Source organism: Callorhinus ursinus, unplaced genomic scaffold (genome assembly GCF_003265705.2).
Source record: "Callorhinus ursinus isolate GAN/ISIS: 27379988/994484 unplaced genomic scaffold, GSC_fseal_2.0 scaffold10, whole genome shotgun sequence".
Taxonomy (NCBI): Eukaryota; Metazoa; Chordata; class Mammalia; order Carnivora; family Otariidae; genus Callorhinus; species Callorhinus ursinus.
Genome location: NW_027397072.1, coordinates 55,106,273 through 55,127,913, shown reverse-complemented (window position 1 = coordinate 55,127,913; position 21,641 = coordinate 55,106,273). Strand labels below are relative to the sequence as shown.

Below are 21,641 nucleotides of genomic sequence, written 5' to 3'. Positions count from 1 at the left end.
ATTTTTATAAAATGTATCTTGATGCACAAGTGCATCATGCATTGCCATTGGTTATATTTCTCAGAGTGGGATTGCTAGACCAAAAACTGTTTTCCAAAATTGTTGTACCAAGTTACTCTCACCAGCAGTATGTGACAATTCCCATTGGTTGGGTCCTCAGGCTCTGAGTCCCTCACAGGCTGCAATCAAGGTAGTGGCTGAGGCTATGGTCTCATTTCTGGTTCCCTTGATACCTCTATTGTCAGTCTTAATTTTAGCCATTCTGATGGGTGTTGAGGAGTATCACATTATGGCTTTATTTTTCATTTTCCTCATTACAAATTAGGTTGAGCACCTTTATACAAGCTTATTGATCTTAGATTTTCTTTTGGAGAGCCTGCTAAAGTATCCGACCCATTTTTCTCATTGGTGGTCAATCATTTTCTTAGCAATTTATATCTGTTTTTCATATTTTTTATATATGGGCCCAAATGGCATCTGGTAAATACCTTCTTCCAATCTGTGCCTTGCCTTTCATTCCCTAATGTTGTCTTTGGATAGACCTAAGTTCTTCAGTTATCAATTTAATGTACTCAAGTATATAATGATTTTTTTCATAGTGACATTTTTTGTTCAATTTAAAAATCATTCCTGTCATTAGGACAATTTATAGACAGCTCCTAGAATGTTAATTATTTTATCTTTTACAATTAAATATATAATCAACTTGCACATCATTTGATTTGGGTTATGGTTTGAAGTAGAGGTTGTCTCTTTTTTTCCCACAATGTGACTATCAAATCGACCAAGCACTGTTCATTATCAAAAAGTCCTTTTCCCACTGCTTAGGAGTATCACCTTTGTCTTAAATCAAGTGTCCATTTATGTAAAGGTCTGTTTCTGAGCCATCTATCCTGTTTCTTTCATGTTTGTCTATCCTTTCACCATTGCCACAGTGTCTTAATTACCATGATTTTATACATGGTACATACCAACATTATTATCCTTCAAGAGACCTCCTAAAGTTTCTTGGATATTTTTGGTGCTTTACATTTCCATATACATTTAAAATAAACTTGTCATGTTACACCCCCCCCAACACACACACACACACACACACACACACACACAAACCTACACTCATACACCTACTGCAATTTTGAATGGATTTGCATTGAGTCAATTTGGGAAGAACTAAGGTAAAAATACTGAGTCTTGCAACCATGAACATGATGTAATCCTCCATTCACCGTTGACCCTTGAACAACATGGGCTTGAACTGTGCAAGCCCACTTACAGTTAGTTTTGTTTTTTTATAAAGACAGTACAGTACTATAAAGTATTTTTCCTATGATTTTCTTAATTACATTTTTTAAGAAAGATTTTATTTATTTATTTTACAGAGACACAGCGAGAGAGGGAACACAAGCAGGGGGAGTGGGAGAGGGAGAAGCAGGCTTCCCTCGGAGCAGGGAGCCCTGTGTGGGGCTCGATCCCAGGACCCTGTGATCATGACCTGAGCCGAAGGCAGACGCTTAATGACTGAGCCACCCAGGAGCCCCAGCATTTTCTTTTTTGTAGCTTACTTTATTGTAAGAATACAGCATACAATACATATAACATACAAAATATGTGTTAATTAACTTTATGTTTTTGGAAGACTTCTAGTCAACAGGAGTAGACTATTCCTAGTTAAGGTCAAGGGGAGTTAAAAGTTACAGTGAATTTTCAACTGCACAGGGGTCAGCACCCCTAACACTTGCCATGTTCAAGGGTCAATTGTATTTCGGTCTTCAATTTCTTTCAAAAGTATTTCATATTCTCTGTAGAAATGTTGCAATTTTGGTTAAATTTATTTCTAGTTACTTGATATCTTGTATGCTATTAGAAATCATATTTTATCTTTTTAAAGATTTTATTTATTTATTTGAGAGAGACAGAGATAGCGACAGAGAGAGCACTAGAGGGGAAGAGAAGGAGAAGCAGGCTCCCGCTGAGCAAGGAGCCCAATATAGGACTCGATTTGGGAACTCCTGGGTCATGACCTGAGCTGAAGTCAGTTGCCCCAGAAATCATATTTCTTTAAAAGTCAATGTTGTTTGTTCCTAATATATTCAAACATAATTGGTCTTTGAATATTTACTTCGTATCTGCAACTCCGCTAAATTAATTTATATATTTAATAACTTCTACACTTTTTGGATTATTCTATGCACACATCACCTATGAAAAAATAGCTAAAATTTTCCTTCCTAATCTATACCTTTTATTTCTTCTTTAAAATACTAAAACCCACAATTATCTAAATCTGAGTAATGTGTAACTCCAGCTGTAAATTCTGTAAAAAGATGCCAGTGGATTCAATCTTCTTTCCACCTCCCATACTCTCACTCAACTACTCTGACCAGCTCACTACTCCTCACATCACTTCCAATCCGGATGAGTCTGAGCCGAGCCTAGCGAGCTTGGAGGCGGGCTGCGGAAGCGCGCGCCACTCGCACCCTGACCGCTCCGCCCCTTGTCCAGACGCAGCCAATAAGCGGCTGCCTCGTTCGAGCGTCCTACCGGCCAAAATGGCGGCGGCGGTTGGCCCCGAGTCCCGCTTGTAGTTTCGTTGCCTTACTACTCCCGTTGCAAAATGTGAAAGGAGAAGGGGCTGGCGGAGGGGGGCTGTAGGCAATGAGTCGGCGAAGGAAACATGGGGACAGCCCTGGCCTGAAGAACACGCCGCGCAAAGCGGTGGCGGCTGAGGAATGCAGCTCGATGGTCGAGCCAGGGAAGAGGCGGCTGAGGTCGGCCCGCGGTTCAGGGCCCCGCAGGGCCGGAGAGACGTCTCCCCGGCCCGTGTCGCAACAAGAGCAGCCTCCAGCAGCCGCTTCGTGCAGTAAAAGTAACCCCGAGGGTGAGACGTCGGCAACGCGGCCTTTCCGGGCTTAAGCGCTGCAGCCCCACAGCCCCGCTTGCAATGGGCGATCCTAGGGTGCGGGTGGGGGGTGGAGTTTTAGTGTTTTCTTTCTCTGGGCTTCTTCCCTCGTGAGTCCGAAAGGAACACGACGCCACTACCCCCATGGTTTTAGTCTCCGAATTTGAGCTCTGCCACGCTCTGTTTGACCACCCACTTGTTGCCCCTGCTATTGGGATAGGCCCTGTGATTTACCTGTTTGAGGGAAGGAGGGCGGCTATTTCTAGACTGCTCCTCCAGTCTTCCGCAGTGGCAGAGCAGGGAAAACTGATAACCTGTTGCCTTCACTTTATTTCCATGGGAATTGTTCCCCGCCCCCCCCCCCAAACTTTTTGCCCTGACTTGCTTTAGTGAAGGGATCATATAAACAGCTATCGCTATCTCTATCATCCTTAAGAGTCTGGGTGATGTCTCACTCCATTATGAATAAACCGGAAGTTCCTGTGTATGATGTCCCTCAAAGTAGGAAACTAAGGACCCCTGAATATTTCATTCTGGTCAGTTTTTGGTGTTCTATTTTTTTTAAAGATTTCCAGTAAATCCTGGTAGGAACTGAAATTCACACAAAAGCTCTTTCTTAAAGTGTGCTCTTAAAATACGACTTTTGTTACCTTGTCTTTAGTTTACTCCCATAAGGCAATTCTGGAATGAACAAAAACAAATGTCTGTAAGAAATTTAAAATTGATAGTGGACAAAACTTCACAGGAAATGGGTCGCTAAAGCTTTTTGAAGTAATTAGTGTAAGTTGGATAGAGTTAATGAAAGGGAGCTAAACAGACTTTTCCTGAAGTTTCTGCTGGGAGCTTTTTGATTTTCGAAATGTATCTATAAATTACAGGCGGTTCCCAAAGCCTCCAAGTTCCAGTGGTAATGAATGGAGTGACTAGATTATACAGTAGTATACATTCATAGAGCTACTGAGTTATCTTAAAATACTTGCTATTTACAGTGTCAAATTTGTGAAGTATTACAAGGATTTTTATGTGAAACATTTCAGTTATTAAAGTAATATCATCTCTGGGAGAAAATTTTATAATTGGACTATAAAAAGTAATCTAAAGCATATGTGACATTGGGGTATTAGGAAGTAAAGTTATGCTTTACAATGCAACAATTGTTTTTTAATCTTATTTTATGTAGAAAGATATGAAACACCAAAGAGAGTGCTGAAAATGGATTTATTGTCATCTACCTTCAGTTCTCCTAATGATCCAGATGGACAAAATGATATCTTTTGGGATCAAAATTCTCCAATGACAAAACAGTTAGGTAATTTATTATTAATTAATATTTTTATCTGGGTAAATATTTGGCAAATGATTAGGATTTAACTATAGAATTTCAGTAGGGTAATAACAACTTTTATACAACAGATGTTTTTTGAGAAATCTTATGTGATTGGTATGGTACGCATGTGATGTCAGTGCATAGTGATCTAAGCCATGCTAATTAATATTGTTTTCTACAAAGTGACTCCTATTTTTAAAAATTAAGTTTTTTGTTTACCATTTATAGGAATGTCTTTGTTCTTTAGGTAAAGGAAGAAAAAAACAGATTTACACCACAGATAGTGATGAAATCTCACATATTGTTAATCGTATTGCTCCTCAGGTAAATATCGCTAGTTTTATAATTTATTTTAGAACTATGAAAACTATGCCACTAGGCCCATGTATGAAAAATGTTGTCTTTTACAATTCTCTTTTCTGAAAATAGAGCACCAAAGGTTACTTTTACCTTTTGTACTACTGAAATGTATGTTTTGAAAAAAGGAACATAATGTATAATTGGCAATATATATTTTCCTAAGCATATATCTTATATTTTAATTTTTTAGAGTAATGAATTTTGACTAGAGCTTTGTGTTTATTTTGTGTTTAATGTTGTTTAACAATATATGGCATTAGTTTTAAAGTTACTAAAATGATAGAATCAGACAATAAAAATTTAAACTTTTTAAAGTTTTTTGTGATTGGTATTTGTTTACTGTCAATAGCACAGTTTTTCCCCATTGAAACTGCTCTTCTTAATACTTGTGGACTAATACGATCATTTAGAAATACTCATCAAAGTGGAAAGAACACTGAATTTGAAGTTAGTTCTCAGTCTACCTCCTATATGGGGTGACCATAAGCAAGTCACTTAAGCTCTCAGAACTTTAGTTCATTCAGCCATAAACTAGCATTACTTGTCTTGCTATCTCCATTGGACTATTATGAGGATTAAATTAGATAAAAATTCTTTGTAAACATAAGCACTATAAATGTAAGGTTATTTTAAAGTTCATTATGATAATTAAATTATTTGCTGTCATAGAACCATCTTCAAAAGTTTCTCTATTTCAGTTCCTGTACTGCTTGAATGGAATAGAAATACAAGTTTAAGGCAGCCTGTATTCTGAACCTCTTTACTGTCCTCTCTCTTTTTATTTAACATTTAAATTCAGAAAACATCTAATTTTTGCTCAGTGTCCTTTCTGTAGGAAGTATGGGATTTTTCCTTGATATACCGTTGGATAGTGACTATATGTTCACCATAAACAATAGATGGCATTGTTCCAAACTGGTTACAAGGAATTACCATCATCCAAGTGGAGGAGACAGGAAATAAAGTTTTTCTTAGTGGCTATAAAATATCCAAAATTACAATCAGCACAGTCAAAACAACTCTGTTGCTACTAGCTTTACATTCCATGTTTGGTGTGTCATAGAAATTTATTTTACATTCGGTTCATTAGTTAAATAGCTTTTATGCCATAATACTATTTACTTCATAAGTTAACAATAGATCTTCATTAATTGTGGGTTTCACATGAAAGAAGCATAATAAAATGTGTTTGGACTGGCCAGCTTAAATAGTGATAAAAAGATAGTTGAGTAAATTACTGGACCCTTTACCTAAGTGGGCTGGAAATAATAGCTCACATAAAGAAATAGCAACAATATACAAGTGGTAACTTGTATATAAGAAAAAATACAGTGAAATTGGTTGCTTTTAAATGTTACTCTTTTCAACTAAGCACTTTTAAAGCATGTAAATCTTTGGTAGTGTAAGATTGTCATGTTCTCAGAATGACATGTTCATGCTTTTTATTTTTAGGTGAGTTACCTCCTCAAGTAGTTATTTAAGTCACCTTGATATTTTCAAAGATGGCAATTCTCCCCCCCCCCCGCGCCAAATATTCACTTCCATTTTCCCTGGACAATCGTTTCACTTTTTTGAGGGATACTTTTCATATAGTGTTATTCATTTGAGGATGTGTATTTTTTCATCATTTTTATACAACTCTACACAGAATACTCTTTAGGACTAAATGAAGTAATGTGTTCAGATTCTTTATATAACACCTGGATTGTAGTTGGAAATCAATAAATTATGCAATTATTGAAGACATTTTTAAAATTTAACACAAATAGTATAAAAACATACATAGGGCCCTTGTATATATAAAATTGGACATATAAAGTTGTCATACCTTTATTCTCTAAAAATTGAATGAATTTAAAAATACTTGATAAATGGACAAAGGGTCCATAGTTAAATCATTAAGAATATTTTCCCTAAATTCAAGGTGGTTGTTGAAACAAAAGTGAAAATATATATCGAGTCTGAACATAAAATTATTGATTACTGGAGTATTTTGTGAAGCTAAAATCTAGGTTCAACTGGACATCTAAGAAAACTGCTTGCTGAATGAGGATTTTAAAGTATCAAGTTGTAGAGATATTTTCATCTAAACCTAGTAAATATAAACTGATAGCTTCTTCATGCCTAGCATTTTTCTGGGTGCTGATCATAAGATCAGTCCATGCTTTCAAGTATCCTATAACCTAGTGATAAGATTATTTTTAGCTTGTGTGATTGTTATTTATGTTCATTCTAAGTATTATATTCTAAGTACAAAAATAGAGTGGAAAATGGTTAAACCATTTGATTTGTTCGTTTGTAACTAATGAATAAACTCATTTTCTAATTTTTTTGCATGATCAGCTGACTGAAGAGAGTAGCAAAAACATCCAGGATTAAAATGGCCCTTTCTTTTCCTTAACAGTGGTTAAACTTCTTTTTCTGCTTTCTCTACTTATTTTTGTTCTTATCCCTGCCTTAATCTTAGCATCAGTTCTAACCTTGCACTTGACTCAGTCCTGAGTTTAATTTTAAGGGTTCCCAGTTCAGGTCAACATGGATTGTCCAACTTTAGATAAAGATTATAATGGGGATAGGGAAAATTTGGAGAATCAGGTGATATAGAAAGAATTCCATATGTATCTCTCTCTATTCTTAATAAGTCAGTCAGTTTTCTCTTGGGGAAGAAAAAAACTGTGCTTTTACTGTTGAATATGCATTTGTTAATTAAATTCTTAAAACTTAATTTTTTAGAAAATAAGAAATTACCAATTCTGAATGTTTTCACTTCCTGAAACGTAAAAGGATCACTTCTTATAGCTTGTTATTGCCATCCTCCAACTTCTCATTATTCTGGAATTTGTTTAGTAACTATCACCCTACTAGAATTTTTTGCTTTAGGAAAATAATTCAGTGTAGTTAAAGTTTTTTCTTTTCTTTTTTTTGTTATGTAAATTTCTTTTTTCTCCCCTTCTGCCAAAGGATGAAAAACCAACAACAAACTCCATGCTTGGCATGTGGATTGGTGCCACTGCTATTCCTTGTACTCCTAGTGTAGCAAAAGGAAAATCAAGAGCAAAAATAAGCTGCACAAAGTAAGTTCAAACTTTACAATTTTCCTGAGATTCAGTGGAGTAAATATTTGTAATATTCTGTTTTGGTTTTGTAAATATATCAAAATGGCTATAAATTATATTTTTTAGTTTTGACATGTAAAATTTTAGACTTAATTGTGTTAAAATTTTGAGTTTTAATATATTAAAAATATGCTTAATAACAATTGAATATTTATAATAACTTAGAAGTTTTCTTAGTTATAATTTCTAAAATTTTTTCAATAGGTTAAAAACACAAAATCGAGAGGAAGAACTTATGAAATTGGCTAAGCAATTTGATAAAAATATGGAAGAGTTAGATGTGATTCAAGAGCAAAACAAAAGAAATCATGATTTTATGCAGACAACTGCAGAAGCAGAGACTTTAAGCAATTATAAAGATAATGTACAAATGCAGTTATTACATGATATAGTTCCTGAAATAGATAATTCTATAATAAAGAAGCCAATGAAAGAAAACACCAAAATGTGTGTGGTAAATGATCAAAATAGCAGTCAGAAGCCATTTGACCAAAATGCTGAAGCAGCCTTTAATGCCATTTTTGATGGCTCTACTCAGAAATGTAGCGGACAGTTCAGCCAAGATTTGCCAGATGTTTTTTTGAACACAAGTAATACCACCTTTGGAAAGAAAAGCGCTTTAAAAGAGGAGAAAATCATTATGAATGAAATTCTGGTCCCTGAAAAACTGCCAGATAAAACCCCAGGATCACTTTTTTGTCAAGTGGACACTCCTGGAATGACAAAATCATGTGTGACTTCTTATACTGAGAAGCCAGAAGCTTTTCATAAACACCTTGATGCATTTACTACCAGTGATTTTGAGGATGATTGGGAAAACTTACTAAGTAATGAACCTTTTGTTATGCAAAATGTCAAAATGTGTGAACTTTTCCCTGCTCCTAGAACAGCCCAGATTGCTGATCAAAAGGAAATTTATAATTTTAACAATAAAAATGATAAAAATAAGTCAAGAATGAATACAAGTCTAGATACCAGGGTAAGGGATTCAAAAATTTTACAGGATCTCCCTTCAAAGACATATAACAAGGAATTAATAGATTCTGGAAAATACGGGTTTTCACTAAATCCAAATGATAAACCAAGCAAATTACCATCCACTGGAAATAAAATGAAATTTGAGAAATCTTTCAGTAAAACTGTTGTTAAAGACAAAATTCAAGACTGTACAGTTGCGTCTAATCTGACAAAAGTAAAAGAAGATATGCACACTAAATTTACTTCTAATGTAAATATTTCTGAAAAGTCAACTTTGAACACAGGATATTCTAATGAACAAAAAAATAAGTTCATTTATAATCAGTCTTTTAAAGCACCTGCTAATATAGATCATTTTGGCTCTGCAACTTTGGGCAATAAAACCAGTGTTTATAATCCAAATCAGACTAATACATCAAAGTTAGGTTCTTTCTTTGATGACTGGAATGATCCATCATTTGCCAATGAAGTTGTTAAAGCATGTCATCAATTAGAGAATACCTGGGAAGCAGATGATGTAGATGATGATTTATTATACCAAGCATGTGATGATATTGAAAGACTAACTCAGCAACAAGACATTAGAAAGGACAGTAAGATATCAGAAGGTAAACTTGAGATCAATAATAGTTCCAAACATGGAGCCAAAAACATGTTTACTACATCTAAAGAAAGTCGGTTGGTGCAATCGAAGCATTTGAATCTGAGCAGCATTTCAGGGTATACATCTTTCACAAATAGCTCACAATTAAATAAACCAGTGAAGATGGAAAAAGAAATTTGTGGAAATTCTCCAAGCTTTTTAGGTGCTACGACTAATTTAACAATATACTCTAAGAACTCAAATTGTCAGATCAATAATCTACATTATTCCTGGAATAATACTGATGTTCCAATACAAGTGAATAGTACTGAATCGGTTCTTACAGGAACTTCAAGTTTGAATGTGAGTTCAGATCATAGGAATACAGAAACTGCTATTTATAAGAAGAAATTAAGTACTCAGCATCTATCCCATAGGAACATAACAGATGGAGCTAAGAGTGACCTTAACAGACCAGTTAGATTTCCTAAGTATACATTTACAAAGATGAAAAATTCTCAGATTCTTTCCCAGTTCAATCAAAATTGTATACCAGCAAGTATTTCTGATACCAAAATTACACAGGGTTTGGAGAAAAATAAAACTGTCAACCCATTTTGTGGGAAGACTGTTCAACAGCAATCTTTGGTGAAACGTTCTGAATCTATGGAACAACCTTCAAAAGGTATGTATAAAATAGTTTTCTTTGAAAATTATCACCTGGGAAAGTAGCTAAACTAGTTATTTGTTATATTGAATTTGTGTAACAATTTAAAAAATCATGATATTTAACTAGAATTCTTAAAGTGACTCTTAAAAATAATTATGCTCTAATATATAAAGGGTGGGTGATTTATGTTTTCAGAAGACTGCATTAGATTCTTAGTTTTTAATACAGTGACTAGCATATGGTAGGTACTCAATAAATATTTGTTGAATGCTTTCTGAATTGTTTCCTAGAAAATTGTACTTTAGGTAGATATATTGCTGTGAGATTGTGTTTACTAAATATCTCATTGTTTTAAAACTTGAATAATCTTATTCCTATGTTTAGCAGAACATTGAGGTGAACGATATTGAAAATTCAGAGCATTCTAATTAAACACATTTGCTACTATAATATCTGATATAAAACTCTGTTAGTTGTGATGGTTAGAACTGTAATTTACTAAGTACAACCTGTCATCTTTGATTCTTCTGATTCCTCTCCCACAATTCTATCAAGTGCCGTTGTTTCTACCTCAGAAAAAAAAATACATCTCAAAACGGTCCATTTTTCTCACTCTTAATTGCTACCACCCTTATCCAAGCCAACATTGACTAGATTGTAGTTCTTTTATCTGTCCCTTTTCAATTCTAGTCTCCAAACAGTAGGATAATCTTTTAAAAAACAAACAGGCAAACATGGCATTCCTGTGCTTAACCAAGCCTTCAATGATGGCCCATCATTTTTCAAATAAAATTCCAACTCTACGCTGATTTATACGGCCCTGGATGATCACTCCTTAGCCTGTCTGTCTGCTTTTTTATCTCACCTACTAAGCTTCAACTACACTAGCTATCTTTTCGGTTCCTCAAACAATAGTTTCTTTCCTAGTTCAGGAGATCTGACTGTGCTATTCCTAACTGAAACTACTACTTCCCAGCATTTGACACCCCCATTCCCGTCTTTTGGTTGGTGCTTTTTTATCCTTAGGTCTCATTTTAAGTATGACTTCATCATAGAGACCTTCCTTGAACAACCTATAAATAGGTCTTTTCTTTGTTATTTTCCATCATCTCTCGTATTCCTTCAGTTTCTTTTATCACAGTTTGCAAGCAAGTATTGATTATTGTCTGTCCCATCTGTGAATACCTAGGCGTACCACAGTATCTGCCACTTAGAAGATGTTTAGTTAACTATTTGAATGAGTATCATGCAATACAATGTGAAAAATCTGTTACTCACTGATATTGTAATGTTTTTTTTTAAAAGGGACTGTGTCTGGCATAACTACTTGTACATCTTAATGCCCAGTTCTTTCTCACAGCCTCATGTTTTTACAGATGCTGTTTCCTTCACCAGAAACACAGTGCCCCCACATTGCATATACCAGATCTGCCTGGCCATTTTCCATTTGTCCTTTAAAACACAATATGTTTCTGTCCACCCAGATAATTTAGCTTCACTTTCTCTGGGTTTCTCCAATACCCAGTGTTAACTTCTGTTATAGCATTTACTATGCTAGCTTGTAATTATTGATTTTCTTAATCAGTCTTCCTCACTTGGGGCTAACATTAGGATTCTTATCTATTATGTAGATTAATGCTAATAAGGTGAGGGAGTCTTTAGCTTCTTTTAGCATTAGATCATTGTTTTCTGTTTAGACTCTAGATGATGATTTTGTTGGCATTATTGCTACAACTTTCCTATTTAAGTGATCCCACCCTTTTTTTTTTTTAACTTGTAACAGTAATATGCTGGTTATTTAAAAAAAAAGAAAACAGAATATTTTGAAGTGAAAAATTCTCTATTTCTCTTTTCTCACAGCCATTCCTCAGGGAAACCACAGTTAACAGTTTGGAATACATCATGCAGTATTTTCTGTGCATATAAAAGCGTGCATGCATGTTTGTATGTATACGTGTGTATACCTACAAATTTATTTAATCAGATGGAATTATGTACTCTGTACCTACCCTTTGACAACTTGGTTTTGCCTTCATTTAATATAGCTATCTTTTCCTGTTACTCATATAGTTTTGCTTCAGGCCTTCTAATAACTACATAGTATGTTATTATATGGATGTACCATGGTTTATTTAACTGTTTCTCTATTGATGGAAAGTCCAGTTTGGTTGCATTTTTTGCATTACAAACAATCCTCCAGTGAATATACTTCTACATAAATTTCTCCATGCTCCTGTGATTGTATCTGTTAATTATTGAAAAATTGATGTAAGAGAATGTTTTGAATTTGATGGATATCACCAAATCTTCCCCAAAAGTTACATCAATTTATTCTTATCAACATTGACAATGAATATTTCCCTACATTATTATAGCCTTGATATTTTGAAACTTTAAAAACTGTGGTCAATCTGTAATAATTTAAAATATTTAAATTTATATTTAAATAAGTGTAATTAATTGGACCATACTCTCAACATGAATTTAGTTACATATAGTTATAACTATATTAAAAATGACTACATTTCTGCAATATTTGACTTTTCCCAAAACTACTATCCTGTCTGCATTTTTATTTTTTATTAGCTCTTTCAGTTTATCTTATCAGTTTTTTTAAGTTTACTGATAGTACTAATCTTCTAATTAATATTAATCTTCTTGATATTGCCTGTTGTTTCTACTTTCTTTTACTTTGTTATGTAGCAAGCTGCTCTCCAGAGAATGTCTCTGAAACAAAACCCATTTAACTGCCTCATTGTTGTAAGGCAGGGTTTGGCAAACCATGGCCTATCCAAATCCAGCCCATAGCCAGTTTTTGTACAGCCAGCATGCTAAGATGGTTTTCACATCTTAAATAGTTGAAAAAATCAGGAGAAGAGTAACATTTCATGACCTTTGAAACTTATATAGAATTCAGATTTCATTGTCCCTAAACAAAGTTTTATTTGAACATAGTCACATCATTTGTATTGTCCATGGCTGGCTGTTTTCATGCTACAGTAACAGAGTTGAACAGTTGCAACAAAAGACCATATGAACTTCAAAGGTTAATATGTTTACTTTCTGGCCCTTTACAGATCTTTTTTTTTTCTTTTTTGCTGACCTCTGCTCTAGGCTAAAGATTAAGAAGAGCCACTCTTGCTTTGTACCTTGTAATAGTTTGAGACTTTACCATGTATTTTTATTGAAGATTGAGTTAAAGGAAGAACTGATGAGAACTGATGCTCTAAATCAGAATTTCATGTGTGACTTTATTTACATCATTTGAAATTATTTTCCAAGAATGATCACCAAGCCAGTTGTAAAACCAGTTTTAGAGAGCTTTTCTGCTGCCATGGATTATTAACCTGTTTTCCTTCCAAACTTATGATCAATTCAGTTGTGTGTGTGTTCTGAGTTTTTGTTTCTCAGCTTTGAGACTAAAATATTAGTCAAGCTAATTATAAAGTATTTTGTAGCATCTTTGTGTAAGGAAAAATAGCTACAAATCTGTGAGATAATTAGTTTAGGAAATAAATAAGACATCAGAGTAATCTGGGAGTTTATCTAAAATATTTACCTCTTACCTTGAACACCGTCTTCCATTTCCAATTATACCAAGAAAGAAGGGGAGACAGATAATTTATTTTGGACAAATAATCTCCCTTAGTTAACAAGGGGAATGTCTTATAACAAAACCTGAACCTTTGTCTAGATGGTAGTATAAATAATATTTCTCTGCCAACAGTACTACAGATTCTTACTCTGTGAGAGGCAGATTTTACAACATAAACAGTTTTACCAATAGAAGGTCATGTAAATATGATTTAAGGTGATGGTCTTAATTTTAAAACATCCTTTAAATGAGAAAATACGTTTGCTAATTTTAAAGTTTGATTCTTACTAGCATTATGTAGATAATATTTTAGCTTGAAGTGGCTAAACTGTGGAATTAAATTCATTTTATTAGAACTTAGTATTTAGTTCTAATAGATATAATTGGATGTATATTAAAATCAAACTTAACTTATTTTCATTAATTTAAAACACATTGTTTATAGTATATTATCCCTGAGGTATACACTAAAATATGCTGCATAGGAATATGTCAGAATGCTTCACATTTCTGTATACTTAAAAAGACATTCAAATTGAAGATTTTATTCAGATATTCTCCTTTTTGAAATAATTTTCTAATGCTTATATAAAATGTATTCTCCAAATAAAAATATTTGACAGTGAATTATATGCTTATTGTCATGATAGATTTCACTAGATCACTAAAACATTTTTCCTCAATGGCTAAAATGAAAATCTTGGAGCTCTATAGAGGAAAAAAGTTAGTGTGAATATTAATATAGCTTATCAGTAAAAATACACTATTTGAGGTATTTGTATTTAATTCATTATATTTTGACTACTTTTCTACTAAAGTTTATATAACATTTAAAATCCCAGTTTTTAAAAAATATTCATTTGTGAATTATATAAATTAGATGTCCTTATTCCAAGAATTATGTGCTAGGAAGTTAAAATATACAGTTTAATCAAATGAACTTTATGACATTTTGAAAAGGTGTATAAAATAAGGACAGATGGATCACTGTTTGATTTTCTTTTGGCTAGAGCACTATATCTGTAAGTGGAATATCATATATAATAGTTTAGTGTGAAATAGTTATACCAATATGGCAAGTCTGGATAATAAAAAAGTAAAAACGAAAACTCATATTCAGGATGACTTTACAGTCTATAAAAGTAATATCTATATTTTGTTTAATTTTTAGAGGAAGAAGAGAAAAATAAAAAGTATTCTCCTGAAGAAATTCAAAGAAAAAGACAAGCAGCACTGGTTCGAAGAATGGCCAAAGCACAGGCATCATCTGTAAAGGCAGCTCCCACTTAACTTGATTTCTTTTATGAAATATTAGTTGGAAGACATAACAAAGACAGTTAATAGCTATCTGTGATAGGAAATATTTTTTCTTGATTTCTCTGTGAGAAATTTAATGCTGACTTATAAAGCATGGACTTCTTTTTTTTATGGACTTATATTTTATTTAATAAATCAATGTTTGCAATTCATTGAAACCTTTCCTTGGAGAGGTATGTGAAAATAATTGCATAAAAGTTTTGGAAATTCAGGAGAGTTAGCGATTATGTTGTAGAATTATACAGAGTAAAGTAATTATATTTTTAAATATTGTGGATCATCCAAAAATAGGTAATCTACTAATTTTTTTATCGTGATAACTCCCTAATACAAAGCTTCAACTCACTAAGTAAGATTTTTTTTTATAGTTTTACCTTCAGTAACTGTTTCTAAGTTTTTTATACATTTCTGAATCTTAAAAATACTTTCATATTTTTAGGAACATGGTTGGTGGGAAATGACTTCAATTTATTTGTCAGTAAATTACTATTTTTAATTCCTAATCTGAAATAGATTTTAATTTTAGTTTTCTAAAACATGTATTTTGGAAATTTTCCACTTTTTTTAGGGAAAATGCTGATTTAAGAAGTTTAGAAAAAAGAAAGTAGACTGGCTATATAAATAATATAGTAGTATTAACATTTAGAACTGTCAGAACCTTTAGATATCATCTGGTCCAACTTCTTTATTGTATAGGTGAGAAATGAATACTGTTATTCTGAAAGTCACAAGGCAGGTTAAAGCTGTGCTGCAATTAGAATGATTGCTTTCATTCTAATGAACACCTAGACAATTGTACCATTTTCTTCTGAGTATTAAGTAGTATATAAAATAACTTGTTTGTAGGAGCATTAATTATTTCATAGTATAAAACCAAAAAAAAATAGTAACTCAAAGTACATTAAGGACTGTTTAATAATAATGCTCATTGTTTCATGTATTAAAGAATTCATTCCAGAATATAAAAATGAGAATTTCTTTTTAGTTTTCCTATAACTATTTAATTTTCCCTTAATTAGTTTTCTGACTTTACTAATTTGTTCATCTCTATTACTCTGTTTTTTCTTTTTGTCTGTTTAGAATTCACTAAGCCAGAAAATCTAAGCAGAGGTCATAAGGGCAGTAAGGATGCTTTATTTGTCCTAAATGGCTTTGGGAGACTTCATGAAAGGTATAGATGCGAAACACCTATTAGTGCATTCACCACTACTCAGGTGTCTTAGAGCTATGATAATATCAAAACAATTAAATGCATTTTAAGGTGTGACTATATAGAGATATATCACTCTGACAATTATATTTTCATTTATACAGTAGAGTAACAGTGTAACACTTTCTTCTTCCTTTAGGTATTATCGGAAACAGTAGGGGTTAGTGGCCCTTCAGTGAACACACAGAGGGCTATATAGTTTCTCTAGGTTGGCTTTTTCCAATCTTTAGGAAATGTGTTTCTACACAGAGGAGGAATAATTGGCAGGCCTGACAGCTCTATTCCAGCTCAAGCTCGGCTACTGTTTATGCATCTCAGGCTGGCTGTGGAAAAACTAATGCCATGATTGCAGGAAAGTCCACTGCAGAATAGAGCCCATCTATCACTACTCTTTCTCTCTCTCTCTCTCTCTTTTTTTTTTTAAGATTTTAATTATTTGACAGAGACACAGCGAGAGAGGGAACACAAGCAGGGGGAGTGGGAGAGGGAGAAGCAGGCTTCCCGCCGAGCAGGGAGCCCGATGTGGGGCTCGAATCCCAGGACCCTGGGACCATGACCTGAGCCGAAGGCAGATGCTTAACGAATGAGCCAGGCACCCCATCACTACTCTTTCTTGCTGCAGCCAGGCAACCCTGATCCCAGGAAAACTTGGGTTGCTTATTACACAGTCAGTTGTATGTAGGCATGTACCACACCTTGGGAAATAGTGCTTATATCACTAACTTTTACATTCCTGAGAATCGAGGCACCTTACTCATCTCTGTCTACCCAATACTGATATTCAGTGGTTTCTTATTAAATATTTTATGAATTTAGATATATTCTGATGGCAGAGTTCTGCCTTCCCCTACTTAAAGCAATTTGACTTTGATTCCCTGAGCTATTCAGTATTAGAAAATGTTTCTAGGAACAATTAAAATTTAGCCTAATACTGATTAGTCTAAGTGACAATTTATCTAAAGTCTAACCATGATCTTCAGTTCTTGCTGGAATGTGATGATCAGAATCACTTGTGGGACTCAAAAACAAAACAACAAACCTGTGTTGTTGTGCCTTCTTTAGACTTTATGTGTATCTAGGGATAGATTTCAGATTGTGTTCATTGGCGAATAGCCAAGAGGGTTGAAAAGAAACGGTAATCGCTGTTCTATAAGTTGATAAATGTTTTATTTACCATGCATGATTTTAAGAAATTACCGTAACTAATTTGCTTCTCAAAACAACTATGTAAATAACACTTTTACCGCCATTTTACAAAAAAAGCTGAAGTAAGCATATTAAGTGATACTCTCAAGGTCACACAATTAGAAAGTAGTTGGAGCTCAAGTTTGAACCCAAGCAGTCTAATTTCAAATACTGTGATCTTAACTATTGAGTATACTGTCATTCTTGGAAACTATTCATAAAAATCACTTGTCTGTGGAAATTATATGTACAGGAAAGAATTGTTACAGTTCAGGCAAGTGTGCCCAAAAAACTCACTAGAATTCTGTAGCTTAACTGTATTGCTCAGGAGAATTTTTTTTACAGTCCCAGTTGCTGTTATAGATGACTCCTATACTTTATATGTACATGAGCAGGTGGGTGTGTACTGATTACATGAATCCACATAGAGATCTTTTTCATTCAACCACTAAACAAAAGAGTAGAAAAATACATAAAATGTTAGCTATTTAAAATGTCTTCATTTTACCTCACTATTTTAGTAACTTCTGGGTGTTCTGGTTTTAAAATCTATTAGGGAAACCTTAATTGCCTAGTCTAAGATGAAATGGCATACCTCAGGCTGCTAGTAAAACTCTGATCCAAGTAATAAAATCAGGGTTTCTGGTTAGAGTCACACTATATGGAAGAGTGGTATTCTGCATTTAATTTGTTACAATATGTTATTGTTAAATCCAAGCTCACACAGATTGTAGTTGGGAAAAGGAAAAGTATTTTAATAGTGTTTTCAGATAATTACAGGTATTCTTTTCTGATATTACACAAAAACTCAAGAAGTGGTAATTTCTTAAAAGATAGCTCTAACTTCTATTTCCAGCCAAGACGAAATAATGAGGACAGCATGTACACTTCTTGCTGAAAGAACCAAATAAACTGCCTGGAAAAGTGGATTTCAAGACAACCTGGGAATGAGGAAACAAACAAATGGGAGCCCTACCATTTTCCCAGCTTACTGCCTTGAGGGAGTTTCCAGACCATGATGCAAGGAAGAATTGAGGAACAGCCCAGGAGACATCATGAGTGAGAAAATGGAGCTGAGACACTAGGGAGACTAAGGTAGCTAGAGTTCACAGGACAGAGTACCTGTGAGAAGACTGAACTCCAGAGATCTGCAGATGATCCCTTTTGATAATTAAACTCAGTACTGATTAGCACATATATGTGAGGAAATGGAGGCTGGAGAAAGAGACATCCGATGGGATTAAGAGAGAGCAGAGTCCAGTGCTCAAGCATCTAGTAATAATGCCAGTTCTTACCAACCAAGGTCACTGGGTAGTTACTTGCCTGAGTAGTAGGGAATGATTTGCCCTAGGTTGCACTGCTCTGGGCCCACCCAACAAATCACAAAAGCAAGGTCAAAAAGGATCAAACCATTCCCACAGAACTGCATGCTAGAACAAAGTGTAAAAATACTTACAGAAAAACAAAAATGCCCAGTACCTATGAGATAACATTAACAATGACTGCCCTCTAATTAAAGATAACTAGGCACTCAAAGAAGCAAAAACACAACCTAAGAAGGATCAATTGAAACCTGTATCTGATATAGATGTTAAAACTAATGTGAGGATATTAAAATAGCTACAGTTATTAAATGTGTTCAAAAAAGTTAAGTAGAAACGGGATATTAAAAAGACTAAACTCAAACTTTTAGAGATGAAAGCTAAAATGTCTGAGGTGAAAATACATCATATAGGATTAATGGCAATTCACACATTGTAGAAGATTAGTATTTAGTGAACTTGACATATCAATAGGGATTATTCAAAATGAAAAAAAATTTAAGGAGAAGAACAGTGAGTTGTGGAACAATTTCAAGTAGCCTAATGTATGGTTAGAGTCTCTGAAGGAGGAAGTGGGGGGAGAGTATACAGGATATTTGAAATAATGACCTAACAATTTTCAGACCTTATGGAAACTACTAACCCACAAATCCAAGAAATTCAATGAACTCCAAGCACAAGAGATATTAAGAAAACTATGAAGCCACATCATAGCCAGTATAAAATCATGAAAGCAATAAAAAAGAACAAAGGGACAAAGATGAATATAACAGAATTTTCATCAGAAACAATCTGAGAAGACAATGGAGAAACATCTTTAAAGCACTGAAAGGAAAAAACCTATCTAGAATTCTATACCCGGCAAAATGTCTTTCAAAGGCAAACATGAGAAAAAGTTGCTTTCAGACATTTAAAATCTGAAAGAATTCATCACTGGCACTACAAGAAATACTAAAGGATGTCTTCCAAGCAGAAAATGGTATTAAATGAAAATATGGGTTTACATGAGGGAATGATGAGCACTGGAAATGATAAACAACATGGGTTAATATATGAGTTTTAAAAATTATTTAAATCCTTTAAAAGATAATTGACTACTCATACAAACATAACAATGTTGTGGGGTTTATAACATAAAAGTTAAACATGGCAATAGCATAAAGGCCAGTAGGAAAAAAAAAGTATGAAAGTAGATAGTCCTAGTCTTGCACATTTTGGCATGCATGGGTTTCAGTTACATAACACCAGTTTCCTAACAACGTAGTTCAGATTTCTGTTAACACAGTATATTAAACTGTGAATACTTGCATAAAGTACAAACTTTATAGTTATCTCAGTCCACAAATCACTACATAAATAACATGTGGATTATGATGCATGATCAATCATGTCATTTGTGACAACCGCCCAGGGAACATTATTCCCAGTTCAGAGCTAAGGATATAGGGGTTTAGTTTTTCTATCCTGAGCTATACCCTGTTTTAAGACCAGTTCAGGCTGACTCTATATATCTCCTGATCTTTCCACAGTAAACCATTATGCTCATGGAACCCAACATGGGGCTTGAACTCATAACCCTGAGATTGAGAACTAAGCCAAGATCAAGAGTTGGGTGCTTAACTGACTGAGCCACCCAGGCACCTCCCCATTATTTGTAAATTCATCCATTCTTTTGCTGTGATTGGTTTATGGTGTTACATAGGGCTTCTTCTTTTTGTTTTGTTTTTAATACAATTGGACTTACATTAAATAAATGAAAATTTTAAATGTTTAATAGAAAACATGTCCTTTGGTATGAAGGATTTAGTAGTATATTCTAAATGCAAATATAGAAAACATTGTTTAAATGCTGAAGAGCTCCTGTTCCACTTTTTTTTTTTTAAGCTTTTATTTATTTATTTGAGAGAGAGGGAGCACAAGCAGGGGGAGTGGCAGAGGGAGAGGAAGAGGGAGAAGCAGGTTCCCTGCTGAGCAGGGAGGCTGACGCAGGGCTTGATTCCAGGACCCTAGGATCATGACCTGAGCTGAAGGCAGACGCTTAACCAACTGAGCCACCCAGGCACCCCTCTTACTCCATTTATAACTTCTAGTCTGGGAGTACTCTCTGTAAGACAGAGTGAAACAGATGGATAAAACTCCTTGACACTATTTAGTAACCTCAGATTTCTTAGTGGTTTAGTGCTGTCTCAGCTGTGCTGAGACATTATCTCCCAAAGTCATTATCTCTACATCCCAGTACACAGAAAGGAAAATTTAAACCATAGGGACAATGGTGCTTTAAACTCTTGGGAATTAAAACCCCACATCTCTAAATTATAATTATTGCCAAAGCTATTGAAATAGCATTCCCAGAACTTGGTAATGGTGTACTTAGAAAGAGAACCACAGTTCTGGGCTCTAGACATTCTCAGCACTTGTGGATATGGCTTTTCCTAATGAACTTTTCAAGTAAGTCATCAAGCTGTTAATCCTCTGCTTTAGATTTCAATTGACAATATCTTTCTATAATCTGTGGTAGTACACTTACAGACTTAAAGATTTATGTTAATAAATTATACCTTTTACTTGGTTCTACCAATATACTTTTTGTGATGTTGAAAGTGTTATTAGTGGTTCAAAAAAACCCACAAACCATATTTTTGAGGGGTAGGGAGTTGAAGTATAGCTTAGTTTCATTTATAACAAAATGTAGAGAAAAAAAAGTCCCAGGTAGAGGTACTCAACTAGTTATTTGAATACTTTGAATACAAGTATCTTTGAAGCAAAAATAAACATAAAATATTAACTGATTTTTTTGAATGTCTCAAGATTTATTTTTGTGAATTGTCACCTATACATGAAACAATATCTAATTTGTTATCGTTTCTGTTTCCATTACAGAGTTACTCTGTTTTCTTAGGCATACCCTTAGTATGTTCCTGCCTCAAAATTCTAATATGCAAAGAGGAATTGTGTTTATTATTCACTTAATTAGTACTTTCATTTGTACCTCACATTTCAGGGTCATTTTAAAAAACAACTAATTGCTAACACTTATTGAGCACTGACTTAAGAATTTAATATGCATTATTTCATT

At 34.1% G+C, this 21,641-nt stretch overlaps 1 protein-coding gene across 4 annotated transcripts; it reads left to right on the top strand.

The window, feature by feature from the left end:
* The first annotated feature begins 2,543 nt into the window (after positions 1-2,543).
* ETAA1 (ETAA1 activator of ATR kinase) lies at positions 2,544-21,350 on the top strand. Of its 4 annotated transcripts, XR_012379795.1 has the most exons (7): positions 2,544-2,881; positions 4,083-4,211; positions 4,477-4,553; positions 7,551-7,663; positions 7,910-9,951; positions 14,703-16,019; positions 18,100-21,350. XR_012379795.1 is itself a non-coding variant. In XM_025868564.2 (6 exons), the coding sequence occupies exons 1-6, from the start codon at positions 2,659-2,661 to the stop codon at positions 14,819-14,821; spliced, it is 2,703 nt and encodes a 900-aa protein (XP_025724349.1). In that variant the 5' UTR covers positions 2,544-2,658; the 3' UTR covers positions 14,822-21,350. The 4 variants fall into 4 exon arrangements, 3 of the variants coding, with proteins under 3 accessions (XP_025724349.1, XP_025724350.1, XP_025724352.1); XM_025868564.2 differs by having other exon boundaries at positions 14,703-21,350; XM_025868565.2 differs by lacking the exons at positions 14,703-16,019; positions 18,100-21,350 and adding an exon at positions 11,797-14,696.
* Positions 21,351-21,641: the final 291 nt, after the last annotated feature.